This window comes from Hakea prostrata, chromosome 11 (assembly GCF_041222555.1).
Source record: "Hakea prostrata isolate BN-2017 chromosome 11, UWA_Hpros_2, whole genome shotgun sequence".
NCBI lineage: Eukaryota > Viridiplantae > Streptophyta > Magnoliopsida > Proteales > Proteaceae > Hakea > Hakea prostrata.
This window is the reverse complement of record NC_142610.1, coordinates 25,581,757-25,603,038: the sequence shown is the minus strand read 5'-3', so window position 1 is coordinate 25,603,038 and position 21,282 is coordinate 25,581,757. Positions and strand designations below refer to the sequence as shown.

Genomic DNA, 21,282 nt, shown 5'->3' with positions numbered 1-21,282 from the left:
TATATAAATATATAAATAACCTGGAATATTTTATTTACAAATACACCCAAAAAATGATGGGTTCCGTTAGATTTGTTCCAACAACCTTTTCAGTCTTTAGCGGAAAGGTGCCTCAATACCCTTCAAAGAAAAAGAAAAGAGATAATCTCTCTAGTTCATTTACAAAAATAAATAAATCTCTTTTTTTTTTTTTTGGCAAAAAGATGTACATATATCCTTCTTTTAGTTTTTTTAGATTACATATAAAATCATTTATTTAGAGAAAATATGTAAACTCTAAAAGAGGAACATCTAATTGATCTTATAACCATTGAGTGGAAACAGGCCATCAAATCATACATGTCAACGACATTGACATCCGAATCAAGGAATTCAGCGTGACGTTGGAAATGGCTGGAATATAGCTGTAAATGCAAGATTCAAAACATTGTTTTAATTCATGAACATTGTCCAAAACATGTTTGCTGCATACATGTAGAATCTACTTATAAAAGTGGATATTTTTTTTAGTAAACAACAATCTTATTCAAAGCAGGCTCATAATTCCATAATTCCACCAACCACTTAGTGAAAATCGGTCATTCTTTCGGGCCCCGAAACCGAAAGGGAATTTTTAGCTAAGAGATCTGCAATTACACTAGAATTCCTAGGAATGGATATAGGCAGGGATACAGTGCACAAAGTTATCCATCAAATAATAAATATCTTGGATCAAGAGCTCCACTATCATTGGGGTTGAATCTCACTTTTAAGATGCCTAATTATCTGTTTACAATTTGATTCAACAATGATTGACTCATATCCACATGCAAACACCTCCTATAGTCCTGCTCTAAAAGCGATAATTTCTCCTTCAACAGATGTAAAAATTTCCAAAATTTGTAGAAACAATTCAAAAGTTTCTTCATTGGTGGCCTACACCGGTAATTTAGGAAAGAGAGAGATGTTACGTATCTACTTAGATTTAGGTTTGAAAATTAGGTATCTATTGCAATTGAAAGTGAAGATGACTATATTTGACATGTAAATTACTTCATTTTTTTCTTAATATAATCAACCCTTTACTAGGGATATATATATATATATTTTTTTTTTTTGGTTGCTACCTATTGTTTGGGTATCAATTTGAGAAGTGTTTGTTTTGGAATTTTCAATTAGTTCAAAGACTACAGGATCTTATGTCACTATACACATTTGGCATTGTGACAACCAATAAAAATACTATCTCTTCAAGGTGTCTCAATTTGTGCAATCAAGATTGCTTATACCTACAATGAAAACCTCTTGGTCATATAAGTTGTTCTACTCAATGTGAATGTGAAGTGAATCATCAGAGAAATAATATTTGGGTTGCTTTCAAAATGTAATACATATTCGCAAGATCTCCTTTCTTTATTATCAAGTGGAGGAAACACAATCAAGGGAATCTCCCAAAGATACTTTATTCAGATATCATGTTTTGAAATTATAATTTAAAAATTCCAACAGAAGATCATTCATGGCAGGTGATTGAATGAGTAAATGTTACACTCCACTTCCCAACCACCCATACGTCCAATCTTCCCAAACCACCATTTCAGATAAACAAAGAAAACAAGTTGAATCACACACAACTGCCCCTTTGACTTCCAATCAACAACAGGTTACTATCACCTGCTCATATTCTTATTCTATCATTGCCCTGTCATGAGAAAAACATAATCAAACACATAAATTTTCAAGAAGATAGAATCAGACATATACATTTTCAAAGTGATTGACATATGAAAACAGCACAAATCCTAGCAGTGGAAAATGAAAGTTGAAGCATAAAAGCATTCATTTACCATTAAGAAGGAATCAGAACTAGTGATTAGGCATCAAAATGTGTGAAAGAAAACTAACATGCATAAATATCACACAATCAAATAATATTACAACATTGGCTACTTTCAGTGTTGGTATCTCATCTTTGATAGTATGAATACTCAAAGAGTCTTAAGAATTAATCAGTATGATGCATGTAGCATATTAAAAAGAAAAGAAAGGGTAGAAATGCATATAATGAGAATAGATGGTCATTAAAAAGACAGGTCTCCTATTGTTTTATCAACATTCCATGGAGTTTTGAAAAAAGGAATGAGGTGATCACTGAGTTGTAATTTGTTCCAAGTCATACAAAACACTGAGGAACCCATTCATAACAGTACCCAAGTATAGTCAGATGGAAGAGATAGATAGGATATAATTTGAAATCCCATGCCTTGTCAGCAAATTTCTCAACTAATTCATCTAATAACCTTTCACTTTCAATGTCAACCTACAGAGAACGAGGTTTCACAAATGAGATACTAAACTCCCAATCAAACTTGCCTGAGCTAATGAAGGCAGATAAAATGAATAAGATTAGATAGACATAAAAAAAGTTAGCTCCCCTGTTGTTATTTTGACATTCTCAAGGGTGTTTGAACAAGACTAATGTCAATGAATAGCAGTTGTGAGATGAAAATGAGAATAAACAGAGAGAAGTCCCTACATTAAACAAAAGACAAAAAGTGATAAGTGAGTTGTAACATGACATAAAGGAACCCATGATAAAAATATTAAAGTATAGGATATATAATTTGTAATCTCATGCCTTGTCATCCAATTTCCTTATTAGTTCATCACTAACCTTTCACCTTACATTTAAGCCCTCTTTCTTCTTCTTGAACTTCTTTTTCCTATTGTTGGTCTGACACTGGAATTGAGATGAACGAGACTCCCGACACAGGTTGTTGCTTCCCAAATACAAGAAAATCCAGGAATCCTTAGATTCTTACCCCTTCTTCTATGGGAATCAATCTGAAATAAGACCCATTCTCCTGGTCCTGATCTTGGATCCTTATGTAGTATCACTCCTCCATTCTTTGAATAGCATACAGGAACGATGTGCGTAAAAGGCCCTATGAGAGATTTTTTAATTGAGAACTGTTGCACCCAAGAGTCTTTCACACCATAATCCTTCATCACCCACAATTCAACTTGAACACCACGGTAGAAGTTACAGAGAACACAGAGTTGTCCTCCAAGAACTCCAACGGTCATGTGAAAGTTCTGGTCCACAAAGTCAGGCAATGGCACCTTTCGATACTCCTCGTCCTTAAGGTCAAAGGAAACGATACCATAGTCCAAGGCGTATGATCCTCCAACTTCTAAAATACTTCTCCTTGTTACCCAATGTAGAACAGAATTTGCAAGAGCCCCAACCTGGGATAGGATGTTGCTGGGGAAGGGGATATACCCCAGATTTCTCCATGAGTTGGTGCTAAGCGTGTAGACCAGCACCTCCGAAAGCCAGGACCAATCATCCTCTTCACTGGTAAAAACCATTCTCGTAACAACCATTACCAGCTTGTAATCATCAGTGATGGGGTCGTAACCGAATCCACAGGAAATGGACGCATTAAGGATATCTTCTCCTGGCACAGTGGGTACTATTTGATACCTTCTAGTAAAAGGATTCCAAAGGAATATGTTTTCTGCAGTGTTGAACATACAGAGTAAGCCATTGCAAGAACCCACAATTCCGGATCCATACTGTGAAGAGTCTGAACACCTCACCGGATGAACAAGTTCCACTGGCGCCTGTTGTTCACAAGCATCTAATTCAACAGAGTACGTACGATAGGATTCTCTGACAATGAGATTGACATTGATATTGCTTGCAAGTGATTGACTGAGTTGCAGTTTGACAAAATTAGGATCGTTTATAAGAGCACACCAGCGTTTGCAAACGCACCTGAACCGTAGAAGACTCTTGACTGGAAGCCGTGACAGTATGTCCACGATAAGTTCCTCCGGAAGTTTCTTGGTGGCCATTGATTCCCCTTCGTCAAACTTCTTCCCGTCCTCCGCCATGGCCAGAAACCAAGGAGGTTCTGCTTTCTTTCGCTTCTGAGATAAGATTATATACTATTTCTGAGTAAATAGCTTGTCTTACAAACTTCTGATTCTGAAATAGGCGAAATTAAAAAAATTCTGAGCAAATAGCTTGTCTTGCAAACTTCTGGAATAGGCGAAATTAAAAAAATTTGAGAAACTAGCTTGTCTTACAAACTTCTGAAATAGGCGAAATTTAAAATTCGTTTTTAAGTATGAAATTGAAACTGCATTTGACTCTGTTTAGCAGTCAGTATGTTGTAGTGAAATTTTTTTTTTCCTGTTTTGGTAAATGTAAATCTAGTGAGGGATCAATTAAATTCTAGGAAAATTGTCAAATGTTCTATGGACCGTGAATCCAAATTGGCAAGCCACATGTCACTCATCCAAAGGGGGATGGGCAGAAGGTGCCCAAACAGAAAGGATTTAAGGATTTTATTGATGGACAACTGAGACTTTAAAGTGAGCAGCGGAATTTCTTTTTTTTTTTTGGTAATTCAGTACTTTATTGGATAACTGAACAGGGATTACACAGAGCATCTTGATTACAAACATCAAGAAGCCATGATTCAGATAATTGCCATACTGGGGGGGGGGGGGTGTGGGCTGGGAATGTGCTACTCTATTAGCATCCCTATTGATGTGTACAAACGTTAAGTTTGTAAAGTCCTTTGCAAGGAACATAATCTCCTCGATTAGCTGTTGAATCTCCGTAGGAGGGGGAAGATGTGGGTCGTGAGACTAATATATAATTTTTTTTTTTTGAATCCGAAGAGTTTATATATATGGTGGGAGAATATTACTAATATAGGTGCCGTCGGATGGATACGAACCCAGGACCTCCCCATGGGAAGTTGGACTTTTAACCGCTCTACTAATCCAAAAAACCTAATATATAATTTGATTACCAAAAAAATTATTATAATATTCAATAAGAATTTAGACCATTTCACTCATAAATCATATAATTCTAACTCCAATTAATTATTTTAACTTTTTTTAATAAAAATTTGATGGACCATCTCAAATATAAGCTATAAAACCCCCCAATAATCAAACTTATTATTTTAAAATGAGTTTAATATATTCTTTTTGAAATCTTCAGACTCATGTGATCAAACAGACCCTAAAATAGTTTACCCAATCAAAAAGACTAGGACCCATAAAACAAGGGAAATGGTTGGATTTTTTTTATATTGTTTTTGGGGCGGGGGTGTTGTGAGATGTGGAAAGTCCGAGATTCAAATCCATGACCTCTTCAATCTTACTATCTCTATATAAATATATAATAGGCTGGTACTACCGTGTTAGAAGTTTGCTATTGTGTGACACTCCTGCCCGACACATAAAATTCCTTATACACATCAAAATTACTATTACTTTACTGTAAGCTAAAAAATTCTCAATGGTTGCTGACAAAAGTGCAGCAGCACCAAGTAAGCAATAGTACACACTATATTGCAGCACTGTGTGCACAGTAGCGCGGCAGCATATGCATTGCAGCACCATTACAATGCACAATGAGGAACTGTATTTTCTAAAAAACTAGAAGCTTGCAAAAAACGAATTAACTATCCTAAAGCTCAGTAATTTCCATCTTATTTTGTCATCGCAGCCACACAATTATGAATATTGTGACTGGTAACTCATCTCAACAAGCAACAACCCTTCCCCAGCAAACAGATCCACAGCCAATTTAACTAGGCAACACACCTCAATCAGAGCCAGCATCCAGCTCCTCCATAGAAGTTTGTTTTTCAACTAAGTAGAAATGCAACAGTAGCAACATGTGACCCTTCTGATCCTCCAAACGTGAACGTTGAATATGACTCAACATGATTGACATATTGTAAAGTAAGATCCCTCTGCATTTCTTGGTCCTTGGCGATCTCAGGGTTCTGGAACGATGCTAACCTTCTCAAATTTAAGTTCTCCACCTCTTGCACCAACTCATCTTTTGTACTGTTACAGGATGTAATCACCTAAGGGTTGAAGTAATCAGTTAAAAGAAAGAAGGAAAAAAAACGAATAATTAGGCCTCTTCTGATTAGGAAAAAAACAAAGAAAACCAACTACAACACATGCTCTCTGTAAGTTTTGGATCCAAGGATACTGAAGAAGAAACAAATGAAGCAGTGGGTCACACCATACCCAATATCTGGATATAGAAAAACCATTCATCCAATAAAACAGTGTTGGTCCACCTCAAGGAACCTTGACTTAATAGTTCAAGTGGAAATGGCAGGTTAGTTCAGGAATTGCGATTCCAAAATCAGAGTTCAACAATAAGCATCAAAGGAAATGAACATACTAACCAATATTCCACCAGGTGCAACCAATCTTGAGACTGAATCCCAATACATGATCCTGAAAAGCAAGCCAGAAAATCAAGGTCATATCCACCTCTTACAGCACTGGCAATCATTACTCATAAGGTTAGGCTTTATTAGTAGCACAAGGCAAGCATCAATTGCTTCCGATAAAAATGTTAAACCATACTTTCAGTAAGAGAAGATGAAGGAATTGAAAGCATTCAAAGCAACAGCCTACATAATACCTTCAATTAATGGTAAATTAAATGAAAGAGGAATCAGCATTTCTAGCAGGGAACTAAAACTGAACTACTATATCAAGGAAAGTATGTGGCATCCAGAAGGAGGTAAACACTAAAAAATTTCAGTTACCTTTTAACAGGGCCATCAGGATGCAAGCCAATAGCATCTAATGTCCCCTTATCCATAACAAGTTGGAACTGCCTCTCCAATTTCGTCTCAAGGAGATCATCAGTCTAGGACAAAAGCATCAAGTAAAGAACAAGACAATCAAAAGATTGAAGGAATCAGCTAAAACATTAAAAACAGCAAGGCTACCATCAATATCGGAAAGTGTCAAACATGTATCTAAATTAAGTAAACCAAGTGTTTTTATAACACAGTCAGCATCCTCCCTAGAAGATAGTACAACAAACAACTTGGCATACCCAAGAACTTTGAATGGTAGCTAGTACATCACCTCATGGAACTTTGACCTTGAGAACCTGACCTTTTAAATTAGACATCATTAAATAGAATTTGAGTCCAATTATTTAGTTTCATCTACATCTCTGTAGGTCAAAGTGACAAATGGGTTATTGTCAAACCAATTGAGAAATATCCTGGAACATACTATAGGTAGTTTTGTGTCAGATTGTTTAGGTTAAAGAAGAAAAATGTCAGCTCTGGCTTCAAAATTGGTCAAACATTTTGGCATCTAAGACTGGTTTCCATAAAAGATGACAGACAAATCTTTTAATTTCACAAGGATTTTTTTTCTTTCTTATAAGGATTAATAGAAGGTAAATCCTTTTAACTTCACAAGTGAGGATTAATAGAAGGTTTTGATAAATACAAGTAACTCGGTAAATGAAAGTGATTGGAAGACTGAAGATGAATTCACTAAAGACCCAAGACTAGCATCAACCATAGATCCTCGACATAGACGACTCATGGCATTCTAGAGCTGCAAAAGAGTTGACATCAAACTGGTCCAGACTTTGCAGCAACTGCATGTAGCTTTTGCTGGAGTGCCAAAACAACAAACAGAAAATAATAAAGGATAGAATGCAATAACAAAGTCAAGACATACCAAAAAGTATATATTTGTGAATCCACCCCGAGCAGCAAGGCTTCGAGCAAGTTCAGTTGCTCCCTCACTATAATCAATTCCAGTAAGATCATAGAACCTGGATGCACAGCATTTTAAAATATTGCTCATAATGGCTTTCAGTAATAACAACAAAAAACAGCCTAGAATGCAACAAAGCTCAACCATATACATATATTCCATCATGTATGCATGGACATAATTAAATACGTAAATGGCAGTACTGAAATAAGTGTAATAACTGTGGGAAGCGAAAGTAATGAATTCCAATTACAAATGAGTTACATTATGGATGATTCTTTTGGTGCAGTCCTTGAGCCTTTGTTTGTTTGCACTTACATAAATTGCTTAACTAGAGACATTCAAGATAAAGTTCCTCAGTGCATGCTTTTTAATAAGGATATCTTGGCAAATGAAACAAAAGCAAGGATTAAAACCAAGTTAGAATTACGGAGATCAACCTAGAAATAAAAAGGTTTTAAAAATAAGTCAAACAAAGATTATGTACGGAATGTAACTATGTTACACTAAGACAGATAATGAAGTGGTGATAATTGATGAGAGGGAGCATTAATTTTATTTTTTATTTATGGTAGAAAGAGGGAGATTCTGCAAACTGATGATTCTAGGTATCTAGGCTCACTCATGAATAGAGGTGATATAGAGGATGAAGTTTCACAGGGAATGAGTGGCAGAGGTGAGTCAAGAGTGTTGTGACTGACATATTCTCTCAAGACTTATCAAGGAAATTTTAATAGGACAATCACAAGATTGGCGATGATGTATGATGTAAAAGGTTACGCAGGAAAGAAGCATCATATAGATAAACTTAGGGTTGAAGAGAAGAGGATTGTAAGATGGATAAGTTGCAAACCAGGAAGTAAGGAATGATCATGTCAGAACTTATCTGGGAGTAGCTCCCATACATATTAAACTATTGAGTATGTTGTTTTCGCTGGCATGGCCTTGTTGAATGGAGATCTAGGATGCTTCATTCAGAAGCTTGGTGATTGAGAATCTGAGACTAAAGGAATCCGAAGAGCCAGGGACAGACCTAAAAATGACATAACAAGAAGTGAAGACATGCATAGCTTAGGTCTCGTATCAAGTTTAAGTGTATAACCTTCAATAGAGATGATTGGGGGGCAAGGTTCCATCTAGTTCGACTCAGGCAGAGTTGTTACTGTATACATCATTGTATGGCAACTTATATGCTGTTCCATAACAATCTAACATGGAACACTTCCGATATCCCCATACCCACTTGCAAGTCACCTACGCATAAGCAAGTATGCATCTGTATCAAATAAGCATCTAATATTATCAATAGATCCACAGACCAACCCCGAAAATCATAGAGAAGGAACACAGCCATACTCATTTCCTTGTTCTAATAGTCAACTTGTAAATGGAAGACTAAAGATCAGAGCTTAATTTTACAGTTGAACTCACAACTCGAGAAGCTTTCATCCAAAATTTGCATGCTGAATCATTTACAGCTCATGGACAGTCCTAAATTCGGAGGAGATCCTATGTGACTGGAGACTCGGATCTTTACTTGCAGACTTACAACAGAAGACAGAGTTACAAGGTAAACATTCATAAAACCCGAGTAATAGAAGAAGCAACTATGTTCGTCATGAATAAAATTGAAGGGGACCCATAAATCCTACACAGGTAGGGTTATTGGGTTATGCTACTCCCACCCATTCCCATCCCCACCATTATGGAACCCATGGAGCTAATAGAATTAAAAATACGGAGAAATAATTCTATGGGAAACTGTGCATACAGACAACACAAATGTTTCAGAAATTCAGTGAAAGGAAGATATAAATGATCAAATGAACTGAATTGTTTACTACTTGCAGTTGCAGAAAGCATTATTCTGGACTAAACACATTCACATAAAATAGTATAGAATTGTCATCAAATTTTAGGACAGTACCCTTGCTTTGATAGTTCTTGAAGAAGCAAACCATTCCCAGTTCCAACATCAAGTACACTCCAGCCAGACAAATCTGTGCCACTCTGTTCAGCTGCCTCGGATCCAACCTCATCAACAGGATTGTGCACATGACCTTGAGCAATGTCTATACACAAGTTTTTGGTCCAAGATGCAATGATGTCCATGACTTCAGCTCCAAACCTAAAGAAACAGCAAGGCAGGTAAATCAATTCCAAGAAAATCATAGCCTTCTCTCTTTTACCCACCACCTATACATATATGACAAGATGACACACTATTCATAAAATTAGCAGGAAACACAAACCATTGTTTTCCTTTGCTTTTTTTTTTCCAACATAGATTTTGTTAATACCTACAGACATATTAGATATTTACAATTGACGAGACTACATCTACAAGAGAAAACCCAAAGTAAAATGTAGTGGAAATATCAAGACGAATCAAGCCTGGATACCAAACTACAAACCCAGACCACTCCAAAGAGGCAGAGAAACACATAAAATACACGGAAACCAAACATCTTCAAAAACAGCAGGCACCTAAAGGTCAATTTGACATCCATCTCCACAACTCAAAATCAATTCTAAAACTTCAAAGTTATGCAATCAAAGCACAAAAACTATGTGATACCCTCACTCAACAGAGCAGTTCTTGGCAGAACCACCCTTCTCTGCCCTTGCCTCACTGTAATGTTGCTGTACATCTGTGCCTATGATTGCTGCCCGAGAGGCTCAGCACCCCATTTACCTCCTAAAAGGTGCAATGCCAACATGAGATACTAACCTAACACAAATATGATCCACAAATTTTGTGTTTAGGTGGGTAACCATTTGGTGTGGGTTTTTCGTCAAACATGACAATTATGCAGAAGAAATAGGTCAGGTTTGGGTTGAAACTGTTGCCTGAATTGCCTTTTGGCCCTAATAATAAAAGTTCAACTATGCAGGTTCAATTATCATACATTTTAAGTGTACTGATCTCTTTCTCTATTGTGAATGGAATTCAACTTTCTTTTAAAATCCCAATTTCTAAGGAGAAACCTTTCTTTTACATAAATTACTCAAAAAGGATTTTTTGTTTCTGTGGATGAGCTGCTAGAGGATGCTTTGCTCACCTTGGGGATGTGTTTCGGGTTTGAGGCAAAAATAATCACAGACAATCTAGATTTTTTTTATGAGGTTGCAGATTTTCAAAGGACTTAGCTGGGAGTATGCAATCAGTTGTTACACCTGATCCTGGTATTCTGTCGCAGGCCTACAGAGTCAGTGACTAAGGTTTTGAGAGTATTTCAGATGGATTCAATTTCCACACCAAATGCAGAGACACAGACCTTTTTGTTAGCTATGTTAAGGCTTATTTCAATTTCATGGCCTTTTCTGATAGGCTCATTGTAATGGTCCACCACAGTGAGCCATGTGGCAAGATGATATGGACAGTTCTAACTGTAGGATAGACATGCAAAAGTTTAGTAGCTGCATGTCAGTTTTCAGCATCAAAATCAGATACCCTCTCTTATATGTCCATACATCCATATGTCTTGTCCGCATGTGGGCATGTCCACGTACCCACTGTAGTACATAACTTGTTTTGGCACTTGGGCAAAGTCCATTGTGTGGGAGCTTGACATGTAGGTAGGAGCCTTGTGATCTACCAGATGGAGCATAGCGTTGGACCAACCCAAACTGTATATAGATGGCATGAACCAATTCCAATTAAATCTTGGCCTTAATAGGATATTTAATTATATTTAACTTTATTAGTTGAACTTATCTTATAATATATATTTAGAATACCATCTAGTTTTAATTAGGGTTAATTGGGTCAGGAGTCTCTTGATTTATCTTTAAATACTCATGTAATCATTGATTATTAAGCAGTGAAATGAATTAAATTAAATTTTTTATGTGTGCAGTGTGCAACCCCCCCCCCCCACTGCTTTTTATGGGATTTCTTCTAATCATTCCCCTGTAACTCTGTTTTTTCTCAGGTTTCCCTTCTTTCTTCTTCCTAACTGTTGTGTCTCCAATTTCGTTCATGAATGAAAAAAAAATATTCAGCAAAATAAAGTTTGCAAAGTTCCTTTGCAAGAATATCATAGCAGTTTTTCACTAATCAAGAATCACAATTATGATCAATTTCACTTTCAATCTCATACAGACATCAGTTTATTATCTTCATTCATATTAATCACCTCAATTTGATGCCATATGGAACAACAAATCAACAAATTTTAATTTCTATGCCAAAACCATAATTGCAAGTCATTTTTTAATTCTTCCAACTTTAAAACATAGTGCATATCATACCAGACGTTAAACATAGAAATCGATTGCACTAGAAAATTTTCTAATCAACTGGTGTAAGTCTCTGCGTTAGACAAAGAAGGGAAAAAAATGCACACGTATTCAATATTCACTCTTCTATGGTAAACAAGAAGACTTCCTCCATCGTGTAAGACTTAATAGAGACTTTTTCAGTAGAAATTGAGTACATGATAGAGAGAAGGGGAAAAAAATTAACACTTCATTGACATTGTTTTTATTCCCACAACAACCCCACGCCCTTTTCTTTAACTTGTATGTACTCTTAAAAAATGAGTTGACATACAAAAATCTTCAAATATTTAAGCAAATTATCCAGACATCTTTTGAAATGGTCACGAGTGGAACTCACCAGATTTCACCAGCATGACCATGTTCATGAAAATTCGCCAATTCATCTGCATAAGTGGCATCCCAATAGCTCTGCAGACCCAACGATGATGGTTCCACTTCAGCATATGTTTCTTCCTTGTCCGAACTGCTCCAAGAATACAATGTATAAGAACTATAATGTAAAGACAATGCATCATGCTATAAAATTGGGTACCTGTAATCTCTTGTGGAAAGTGAATCAGACGCATCAACGTGTCGCTGCTCATCTTCCAAATTGCTTCCGTAATCGCTCTTTATGGACCAAGAATCGGCAGCAACAGAGCGGTCATCATCAGAAAAGAGATCGGCTGTGCTCAGAGCTCGAGCATGGGAAACTTCGGCATCTTCCGGGGGCCATCGAATTCCAGCCATATTACAGAAAGTGAATGTAGGAAAACCCTAAATCAGGAGAGAAGAGAAGCAGTAGAGCAGATTCTCTAGAAATGGAAAATCATGGAAGAGCTTTAGATGTTTTTAGACTACAGAGACGCGATAGCATGTCAGCAAAAGGGTCTACAGCGATGGAGGTTAACCAGTTTTTCGCAGTTCGCGGATTTCGGATGGCCATGGCCCGAGATTCTCGTTTCCTTTGTACGTGATTACTAATTGCCCCCAGTGTTATCCGAAATTACAATAAAAACTGATCCAGATTTTAATACATTTTCGTAACTATGCTTTTTTTTTCTTTCTTTCTTTCTGTTTTTCTTTAAATGGGTTAAGGATACGCAAAGCAAGTGCAGTGCCAGTGCCAGTGCCTTGATCATGGTAGGCTTCTATGAAATATGCTTCTGTAGAATGTAGAAACCAAAATTTTTTATAATCCAATGAATCTTATATTCCCATTTGGCCAAAAAAAGATCTTATATTCCCAACCCTTGCAATCCCTGTAATTTCGATCTAAAATTTTGATACGCGACAGTTAATTATAAGGAGAGTCAAAGTTAGAATTCAATTAAGAACTGAATCTAATAAATTCCTAAAATTTCTCACAATTTTGTCTCTCTTCTTTTTTTGAGCCCTAATTTTAGGCATTTATTAGATTCAGTTCCTATGAATTCTAATTTTGACTTACAGGAAATAAATCCATGGATCTTCTTGATGCTCTTTCTGGCATTATAAGGGAAGACGCTGAGAGATAAGGTCTACTACAAATTTAATTAATTTTTCCTTGGTATAATACAAGCTACACCACCCCTGCCCACAGACGCACCCATCAACAATAACAAGACAAAAAGGAAAATAAAAAAATTCCTCCAAAATAAAAAAATTCCTCCATATAATTTCTCCCAATTTCGTCTCTCCACTTTTGTTAAGGCCTAATTTTAGGAATTTATTAGATTAAGTTCTTTAATTATGTTCTAATTCTAACCCTTGGATAATTAACTGCCACGCAATCTTGATATATATTATAGGAAATTGCAAGGGTGGAAATCTTCCTTTAGCTCTTCACGTTTAGAGAGCATATCATGATTACCATCACATTAGTCTCAAATTAACAGGCAAAAATACAAACCCAAGAAGCATACTCTAGTAGATTTGAGTTTGACCCATGGTACAAATACGCTTGGATTCACTTGCCGCAATTGCTATGATTTCGGGTTGTTACCACATCCCTCAATGATCTGATTGAGCATACTCGTGACTTGGGTCAACAATTTTGTTAGTGTGGCTTTTATCACAATATGCGAGAGCTAAATATTAAAACTGGTTTCTTGGTAGGAGTCCATTCTAACCAAAATTTTTAAAAATTCAGTGGCCATTGGGTTCATATCCTCTACAATTCTCAACCCCTGCAATTCTCTGTAATTCCCATCTAGAATTGTGGCACATGAAAATTATAGAAGATATGAACCCCTACAAAAACCAAAAAGAAATAAAAATAAAGGAAACAAAAAAAGAGATTGTAATTGTTATTTTGAAATGAGACCGATACGTATCAGTTTCGGGGATAAATTCATGCAGAAACCGCGTAAAGTTGTAATTGGTGAATAAAGGCGGCAGAAATGGAAGGGAGATGGTCTGAAACGACTAACTTCTGCGCCTTTGATCCATGAATTAAGCATTTCATTAAGAACAGATTTATATGAAATTAGAATTAGAACAGATCTTTCTATTCAAAGTTAGTGATCATTGATTGAACTACACAAAAGAATTTCCATTTTTTGTTTCCAACAATTACAAAGAATTAATTCTCTCATCTTCTAAAACAGGAGAGCACAGACCACACAGACATATATGAAGTTTACCGTTTGGGTTTTTCTTCAAGTCGTTCACCTAAAGCATAAGGGTTCTTCGGCAATCGTTTCCAACAAAGGCTTTCTCGATCTGCAAAATGATAATCTCTGCTTGAACTCAAGCACAGAGAAGTCTTCAATGTCATCCAATTTCAGTTTCGGAAACCCTTCTTCACTTCCCTTTGAAGTGTCAACACCAGCTGAGACCGGCGTAACTCGCGCAGCGCAGCCACCGGACTCGGACAATATGCCGAGTTTTCTCCCAGAAGCTCGTTTAGCTGCTGAATTGGCAGTCATGAAAAGCCCTCCCATGTCCACCGCAGTGATAACAGAGCTTAATCTGTTCATGGGAAACATGATGTAGACATTACCCATCTCTAATTCCTCATCGGCGTTGAGAGCAGAGAATCGACGACCAATATTCAGAGATTGAGAATTCACCACGAAGTAATTTGGATTCTCGAACATGAGCTCTGCGGCGTTGATGGGTCCATCGAATTGCTTGATTTCGCCGCCAGGTAATATTACCTTGGAAGCTCTGGTGGAGTTCTTATTGCCTGAGTTTGAAGATAGAGCGCAGGAAACATAGTTTCCCATATTCAAGGCTCGCAGAATTTCAGAGGAACACGAGAAGAAGGGAAAATGCAGAGTAGGTGTTTGCGTTTATGTCTAAGAGGGAAGGAGGATTCGAAAGCTTGCGTCTATGAAATGTTGCGGAAAACGGAGAGCTTGGAAGGCTTATAAGTACGGGAAGGAGAGTGTGGGGTCCACAAGAGATGTGTGGACCATGAAGAAGGATTAGAAGATTCGGATTATTCTTTAGACAGTTGGTTGGTTTGACAGAGTTCATTTGTTTCGGTGGAATCCGCGTTAAAGAAGATTTGAAAATTCGGAAAATGCTAGGAGGAAAGATACATGAAATTCCATAGAACAGGGAAAATAAATTAAATATTATAAATGTGAGGTTTAACGTTTTGGATATATTAGGAGATATTGCACTGCGATTTACGTGTGGGGTCCACGCGGAAATGAAAAACACCAAAAAAAACACCAGAGTTCTTTTGTCCTTCTTTTCTTTTTCTTTATATTTTTTATTTCTCAGGAAATCCTGAACACAAAATTCATGAATCCATAGAGTCAAAGTTTGTTTTCGGTTTGAGTTAATACCAAACATACCAACCCATTAACATAATTAATTTACATAAGGAGCCTCTCTTTCCGAGTGTGACTTTTATGTTTTTTTTTATTTTTTATTTTATATTTTAAAGAAATTCTCATTAACCGAAAGAAAGAAAAAACAATCCGCGAAACAGCCTAGGCAACTGGAGAACATAACTCCTGAAGCCAAGGAATGGAAATAGGCCAAACCGTCATACACGGGATCAACAGGGCTCCTCTTGCGAGAGCATCCGCACTTGCGTTTATCGCTCTTGGAATAAAACAAAATGAACATGAGAGGAAAGATGAGCTTAACTCCCTAATATCCTCTACTAGAGGAGCTAAACATAGGGGAGTGTGACTTCTATGTTAAAGCATAAGTTTTCTATAAATGATACCACTGTGTATAATAAATGAAAATTACTGTTTCCGGTTCTTATTGAAAATTTTATGTGTACTTGTTGATCTCTACGTGTAATGACTATACTAGTAGACGAAAAAACTCTCTCCATATATTGTAAAGCATGATGTTTGTAATTATAATTACTAAATATACTATAGTGGATAAACATAAAATAATTATATAATACTAAAAAAATAAAAAAGAAAATGTTTTAGTTAAGAAAATTCATTTCTTTTGACTTTTCTATCATTTATAATTTTTCCAAATGACTTAGTAACTGCTAAAGAATCCTTGAAAACGCAAATTTTCTGAATAAAACCATTATTTAAACAATTCAATTATTTTTGTAACAACATAGGATTAATGAATTTAATTATACTATGTATCAATATAGTTGCTATTGAATTTTATATATTTTTTATAATAGTTACACTACCTGCCCTTAATGTTGTTACTATAAAAGACAAGTAGTTATAGTGGCACTATCATCTTTATATAAAAGCCTATATATATAGTTATGTTCTTGAAGAAGTGGTTAGTAACTAGTATGTAAAGATTTTCCTTCTACTAAAATAAATAAAGATTTTTCTTATTTGTATATGGCTTTAAAAATTTGTAATATCAGTTTGTTCTATTATGATAACATATTATTTTTCAAATTTTAGTAAACTACTTATTTGAAAATTATTCATATGTGAATACTAAATATCTTGGTTCACCTAAGAGAGGAGAGATACAAAGACAAAGAAGTGCAAATGCATGCTACGTATGTAACTCGACAGTGTTTTCCCCCGCTAAATATAAAATTTAAATTATATTATTTAAAATTTTCATTCTGCATTTGACATTAAAAAACAATGAAGATAAGACAGTGAGCAATTGCAAGAAGTTTACAAAATTAAATCTTCTAAGACGGAACCTCTAAATTAAACCTTAATGGAAGGTATTTTGCCACTATAATTGAGTAGACTAATCATTTTACCTAACACACATATTGAGTAGTCTAATTCTTCACCTACCGTACATCCAGATGTGTATAAAACCAGTAGAACTCCACCAACTGATGTACAAGTAATCACTTTGACTTAGTTGGATGGCTCAAAGGTCCATGCTCTATAGGTAGTTAGTTAGGTGGATTTTTATTCGCGCCTGTGCGGGTATCCGTCCGCACAGGCACGCAAGTGCGACAAGTTTCTTCAAATTTGAGAAACGGTTGAGTTTTATTGAATGGAATTTTATATTTAAAAAATCTTACATAATTACAATTTGTCATCCCTCATATTTCTCAAGTTTACAAAACTCAACCTCAAATTCTCCGATAAAAGGAAATCCTAAACTTCGATGAAACGAAACCCTAAACTTCAAAGTCGTTCTCGCGATGGATTTTCTTCGAGTCAACTAGAGGTTTTGATTCTTCTTACTCAAATTCCAATGCAAAGCCAAAGATGAACTGAATCCGGAAATTTTGTTAAATGATGAATCGAAATGATTAGTGGGAATGGAATAAACCCAATAGCAAATAGAAAGAAAAAGCGATGAAATTGGTGCTAATAAATGTTAATGTGTGCCCTGAGTGGAAGTCATCGTTGATAGACAGAGAATGGTCATTTGCTTCGCGAGTTGTCCGTTTGATCTCGCAATTGTTGCATATAAGGCTTCCATTTTCCTCTCTTTCTCTTCCTCTTTGTCTAATAAACCTTACACTTCCTCTTATGATAATCATTTCTCAAAGGTGCATGAATCGATGCTTTTTCAAATCTCTTGTTACAAATCCTCATTGTTTGAGAAAATTTGAAAAATTTTACTAAAATTCGTAGGGATGATTTAGATTTAATTTTACAAAATTTAATGGTAACACTTCTAAAAATATTCAATCAAAACAGCAATTCACACGGTTGTGCAACCACCATTTATGAAGAAGGAAAGAAGCAACCAGAAAAGTCAACGCCTCTTTGGCGGCATAATTGCAGTGTCGATTGGCGACTTGGCGTGTGTGAGTCGGTGTGTGTGGTGTGTGTGGCGACGGAGGGAAGACAGAAAGATGGTGCCCATAAAGAGTAGGCCCCACCGCCGCCACTGGAAACGACGGATAAACGATTTCTGCATGACAACACGACCACACCGTTTCTTATTCAAATTTCGTTCCACTTTCCACGCCACACATTAATTAGAGCCTTACAGGCTCCAGCTTTGGTTTTCCACTTTCTTATTAATCCTTTTTTTAATCACCCTACATTAGGCTCGTTTAATTTAATCATGCCAATAATTATCTTTTTAATTATGAAATGTGGTCAAACGTCGGTTGGGCTTTTTCCAATGTTGACTTTCATTGTGAATCACTTCTTCTTGGTTAGGCCAGGCAAGTTAGGCCGGGTTGACACTTAATTTTGACTCCGAAAAATATTAGAACAACTTGAACCAAGATATAATTTTTATCAAAATGTTATTGTGATCTTTGTATTCCAATAATAGTCAAGGTGAAGTAGGTTTAAGAGCAAAGAATTTATCAATGATAAAGTTCAAACACTAAGTATAACAGGAGCATTTGTCATGGTCGTCTCATGAGTCACGACTATTGAGAATGAATAGAATTAGATGGTTCCCCTTCTCAATATTTTTGACTCAATTCCTACGGAACCTGCAAGAAAGAAATCTCGCGAGATTTCTCCGACACCGTTGCTGCTACTACTTGTCTTCTGTTTCTTTCTCTTTCGCTATTTCTTTCTTTTTCTTTTTCTTCTTCTTTTTCTTCTCCTTCTCCTTCTCCTTCAACGATCCAGCGAAAATAACATCGCCGCTACTACTACTTCTCTTTGCGAAAATAACATTGCCGCTACTACTACTTTTCTTTTGTTTATTTCTCTCTCTCTCTCTCTCTTCTTTCTTCTTCTTCTTCTCCTTCAACGATCGGCGAAAATAGCATCTCCGCTCTACTACTTCTCTTATGTTTCTTTCTCTTTCTCTCTTTCTTTCTTCTTCTTCTTCTTCTCTTCCTTCAACGATCCGGCGATTTTCATTTGATTCGTGGGAAAATCGTTGATTTTCCTATGACATTACAATAATCCTGTTTTCGGTTCGGTAAGGACCGATATCCCCAAAATTCGACGATATGTCATTCCATGTTCTTACAGAACCAAAGGCTAAAAGACAAAATAGGCCTTAGTAAAACATTCAACTCTGATTTAGCTTGAGCCCGATCTAGAACCACTCTTATTTACCTTTAGGAATAAAATTTTGAGCCCACTTCATATTCAGTTTTAGGACAGGTTCAAACCATTAGGCTGAAAAAATTTCATTGTTTTGGGATTAGTCACATAGTAGATTTTAGAATCTAGTTTAATCAAATAAATAAATAAATATATATATATATATATATATATATATATATATATATATATATATATATATATATATTGCGTTAAATTGACCATTAACATATCTTAGTTTTCTAACATTTTTTCTGCCCAAATTCTATTTTGATTGGTATACTTCATCTGATTAGGAAGATATTGGGATCCATTTCTTTACAAACTTGAGATATTTGGACCACTACATTTGATTTGGGGATCCTAGAATACTTGTTTATAAATTTGAGCTTTTCTTACCATGTCATGTGACAAATATTTGGACCACCACAGTGAGCTAATCTAGATATGTTGTCCATGAAATTTTATTAGGAATAACAACCATGAATCCATGTCTCCACAATCTCCTATTTCTTCCAATAAAGAATTCCCTCATTTTTATTCCTCTTTCATCTTTTATTTGGACGTTTAGGTTATGTTTGGTACGTAATTATGAAATGCATTTTTGATCATGTTCTAGAGCTCTAAAAACAATCATTTTTGTCATAAACTAGATTGACTTGGTAGGCATGTCTAACAGTGCACAAGTCAACCTTGCATTGAGCACACTTTCTAAGTTTCCACATGAAACAAGTGTCGCTCCCTTCTTCTCCTTTCATCTTGGATCTTGCTTCAGTCATGCGCCGAACCGTCATGCTCTACACTTCTGTCCGTTGGATTAAAATCTCGGTCAAGTTTTTGGTCTCAACTATCAAAATTCAACAGCTGAGACAAAATTTTGGATCCAAACGGACCAAAATTTTGATCGAGCATAATGTCCATGACTGAAGCAATTTCCTTCCATTTCATCTCTGTATCGACTTCAGGTAAAGAAGGCTAAAAGACTGCAACTCTGCAAGTGAGAAAGATCTGACCTTTGAGGCATGTTGGCATTGGCATTCAACATATTAATTAGTCATGCAATTAATGGAAAATGACTCGGAAGACAAAGAAGCCATCTTCCTCATGTATGGAAGATGAACTCATTATTAGACAACCGAGGTCAAGTAGTGGTCAACCTGAATGTGGGTAATCACAAAAACTACAGCGAAATTCTCAAAAAATTACAGAGAGGAAAAAAATAATTAAGCATGGGCAGTCAAAGCCAAGATGGGGTTTCAAGGATGGTATCCAAAGCAGGCTTCCATGATCTCTGTCTGGAGAATCTTTCTATGACTTGTGGCTTCCTTTCTGGTGAGACCTCTAGTGTCTTCACTTCTGAAGGAAACATACAAAAATCACCTAACACAGGAAATATCCTTACAAGGTTTTTGGAGCTTCCATGTTTCATTGCTCTTGATGCTTTGTATGACAGAGATAACATCTCTTCGTTTGTAAGCACTGAGTACAGTAAATCCATTGGAAGAATGAAGTATAGCTGCCGGCGTCCGAGTTCTTCATCTGCTCCGAGGCCAAGAATCCGGTGACCCACCTTAAGATCACTAGAATGACATACGAATTGCCTTGGATTTTCTAGCATCAGCTCTGCTGCTTTAATTGGTCTTGTGTACAGCTCTAGTCTTCCATCACTCAACAAAACCTTCACTGCTCCACCTGTGATGATAGCTGGAGCACAAGATGTGTTATTCCCCATTTCTCAGTTGGAGATGGGGAAGATGTGAAATGGGTTTTGGTCTGGAACCCAGATGAAACTTGAGATTTATACAAAGTTTGATGAGAGTGTAGAAGGTGGTGAATGCATTTATGAGAGAGAGAGGTTCCATTCAGTGTGGGTTATGTACTATTTTAATAGGAAAGCACATGGAGAGGCATGGAAGAGAGAGAGAGGCAATGTGGTAGAGCTCACTTAAGGACACAACCAACCAAATGATGAGACATGGAAACCAAGATTTTCTACAATAAATGATTCAGATTTTAGGATTCCTGGGTCACCCAACCCCATAATTTTTAGGTTTTCCTAACGAGGAACCTGAAGAAA

General features: G+C 36.3%; 4 protein-coding genes across 4 annotated transcripts; all 4 read right to left on the bottom strand.

The window, feature by feature from the left end:
* Positions 1 to 1,611: 1,611 nt before the first annotated feature.
* On the bottom strand, positions 1,612 to 4,075 carry LOC149001139 (F-box protein CPR1-like). The gene is made up of 2 exons (XM_089140529.1): positions 2,654 to 4,075; positions 1,612 to 1,681 (listed from the first exon to the last, which is right to left on the bottom strand). Exon 1 carries the CDS (start codon positions 3,877 to 3,879, stop codon positions 2,668 to 2,670), a length of 1,212 nt encoding a protein of 403 aa, XP_088996655.1. The 5' UTR covers positions 3,880 to 4,075; the 3' UTR covers positions 1,612 to 1,681; positions 2,654 to 2,667.
* Positions 4,076 to 5,258: 1,183 nt separating this feature from the next.
* LOC149001138 (uncharacterized) lies at positions 5,259 to 12,805 on the bottom strand. Its single transcript, XM_089140530.1, has 7 exons — positions 12,380 to 12,805; positions 12,185 to 12,310; positions 9,491 to 9,691; positions 7,525 to 7,621; positions 6,585 to 6,688; positions 6,216 to 6,267; positions 5,259 to 5,882 (listed from the first exon to the last, which is right to left on the bottom strand). The coding sequence occupies exons 1-7, from the start codon at positions 12,574 to 12,576 to the stop codon at positions 5,658 to 5,660; spliced, it is 1,002 nt and encodes a 333-aa protein (XP_088996656.1). The 5' UTR covers positions 12,577 to 12,805; the 3' UTR covers positions 5,259 to 5,657.
* A 1,337-nt stretch (positions 12,806 to 14,142) lies between these two features.
* Positions 14,143 to 15,137, bottom strand: LOC149001137 (uncharacterized). Its single transcript, XM_089140592.1, has one exon. It carries the CDS (start codon positions 15,033 to 15,035, stop codon positions 14,475 to 14,477), a length of 561 nt encoding a protein of 186 aa, XP_088996718.1. The 5' UTR covers positions 15,036 to 15,137; the 3' UTR covers positions 14,143 to 14,474.
* A 5,305-nt stretch (positions 15,138 to 20,442) lies between these two features.
* Positions 20,443 to 20,937, bottom strand: LOC149001136 (uncharacterized). Its single transcript, XM_089139269.1, has one exon. It carries the CDS (start codon positions 20,935 to 20,937, stop codon positions 20,443 to 20,445), a length of 495 nt encoding a protein of 164 aa, XP_088995395.1.
* Between the last annotated feature and the right edge of the window lie 345 nt (positions 20,938 to 21,282).

Coding starts and splice junctions, on each gene's coding strand:
- LOC149001139 (XM_089140529.1), bottom strand. CDS start 3,879: ATGGCGGAGGACGGGAAGAAGTTTGACGAAGGGGAATCAATGGCCACC.
- LOC149001138 (XM_089140530.1), bottom strand. CDS start 12,576: ATGGCTGGAATTCGATGGCCCCCGGAAGATGCCGAAGTTTCCCATGCT. Junction 9,692..12,184: donor GGTCATGCTGGTGAAATCTG/GTGAGTTCCACT, acceptor CTGTTTCTTTAG/GTTTGGAGCTGAAGTCATGG. Junction 6,689..7,524: donor TCACAAATATATACTTTTTG/GTATGTCTTGAC, acceptor CTTTTGTCCTAG/ACTGATGATCTCCTTGAGAC.
- LOC149001137 (XM_089140592.1), bottom strand. CDS start 15,035: ATGGGAAACTATGTTTCCTGCGCTCTATCTTCAAACTCAGGCAATAAG.
- LOC149001136 (XM_089139269.1), bottom strand. CDS start 20,937: ATGGGGAATAACACATCTTGTGCTCCAGCTATCATCACAGGTGGAGCA.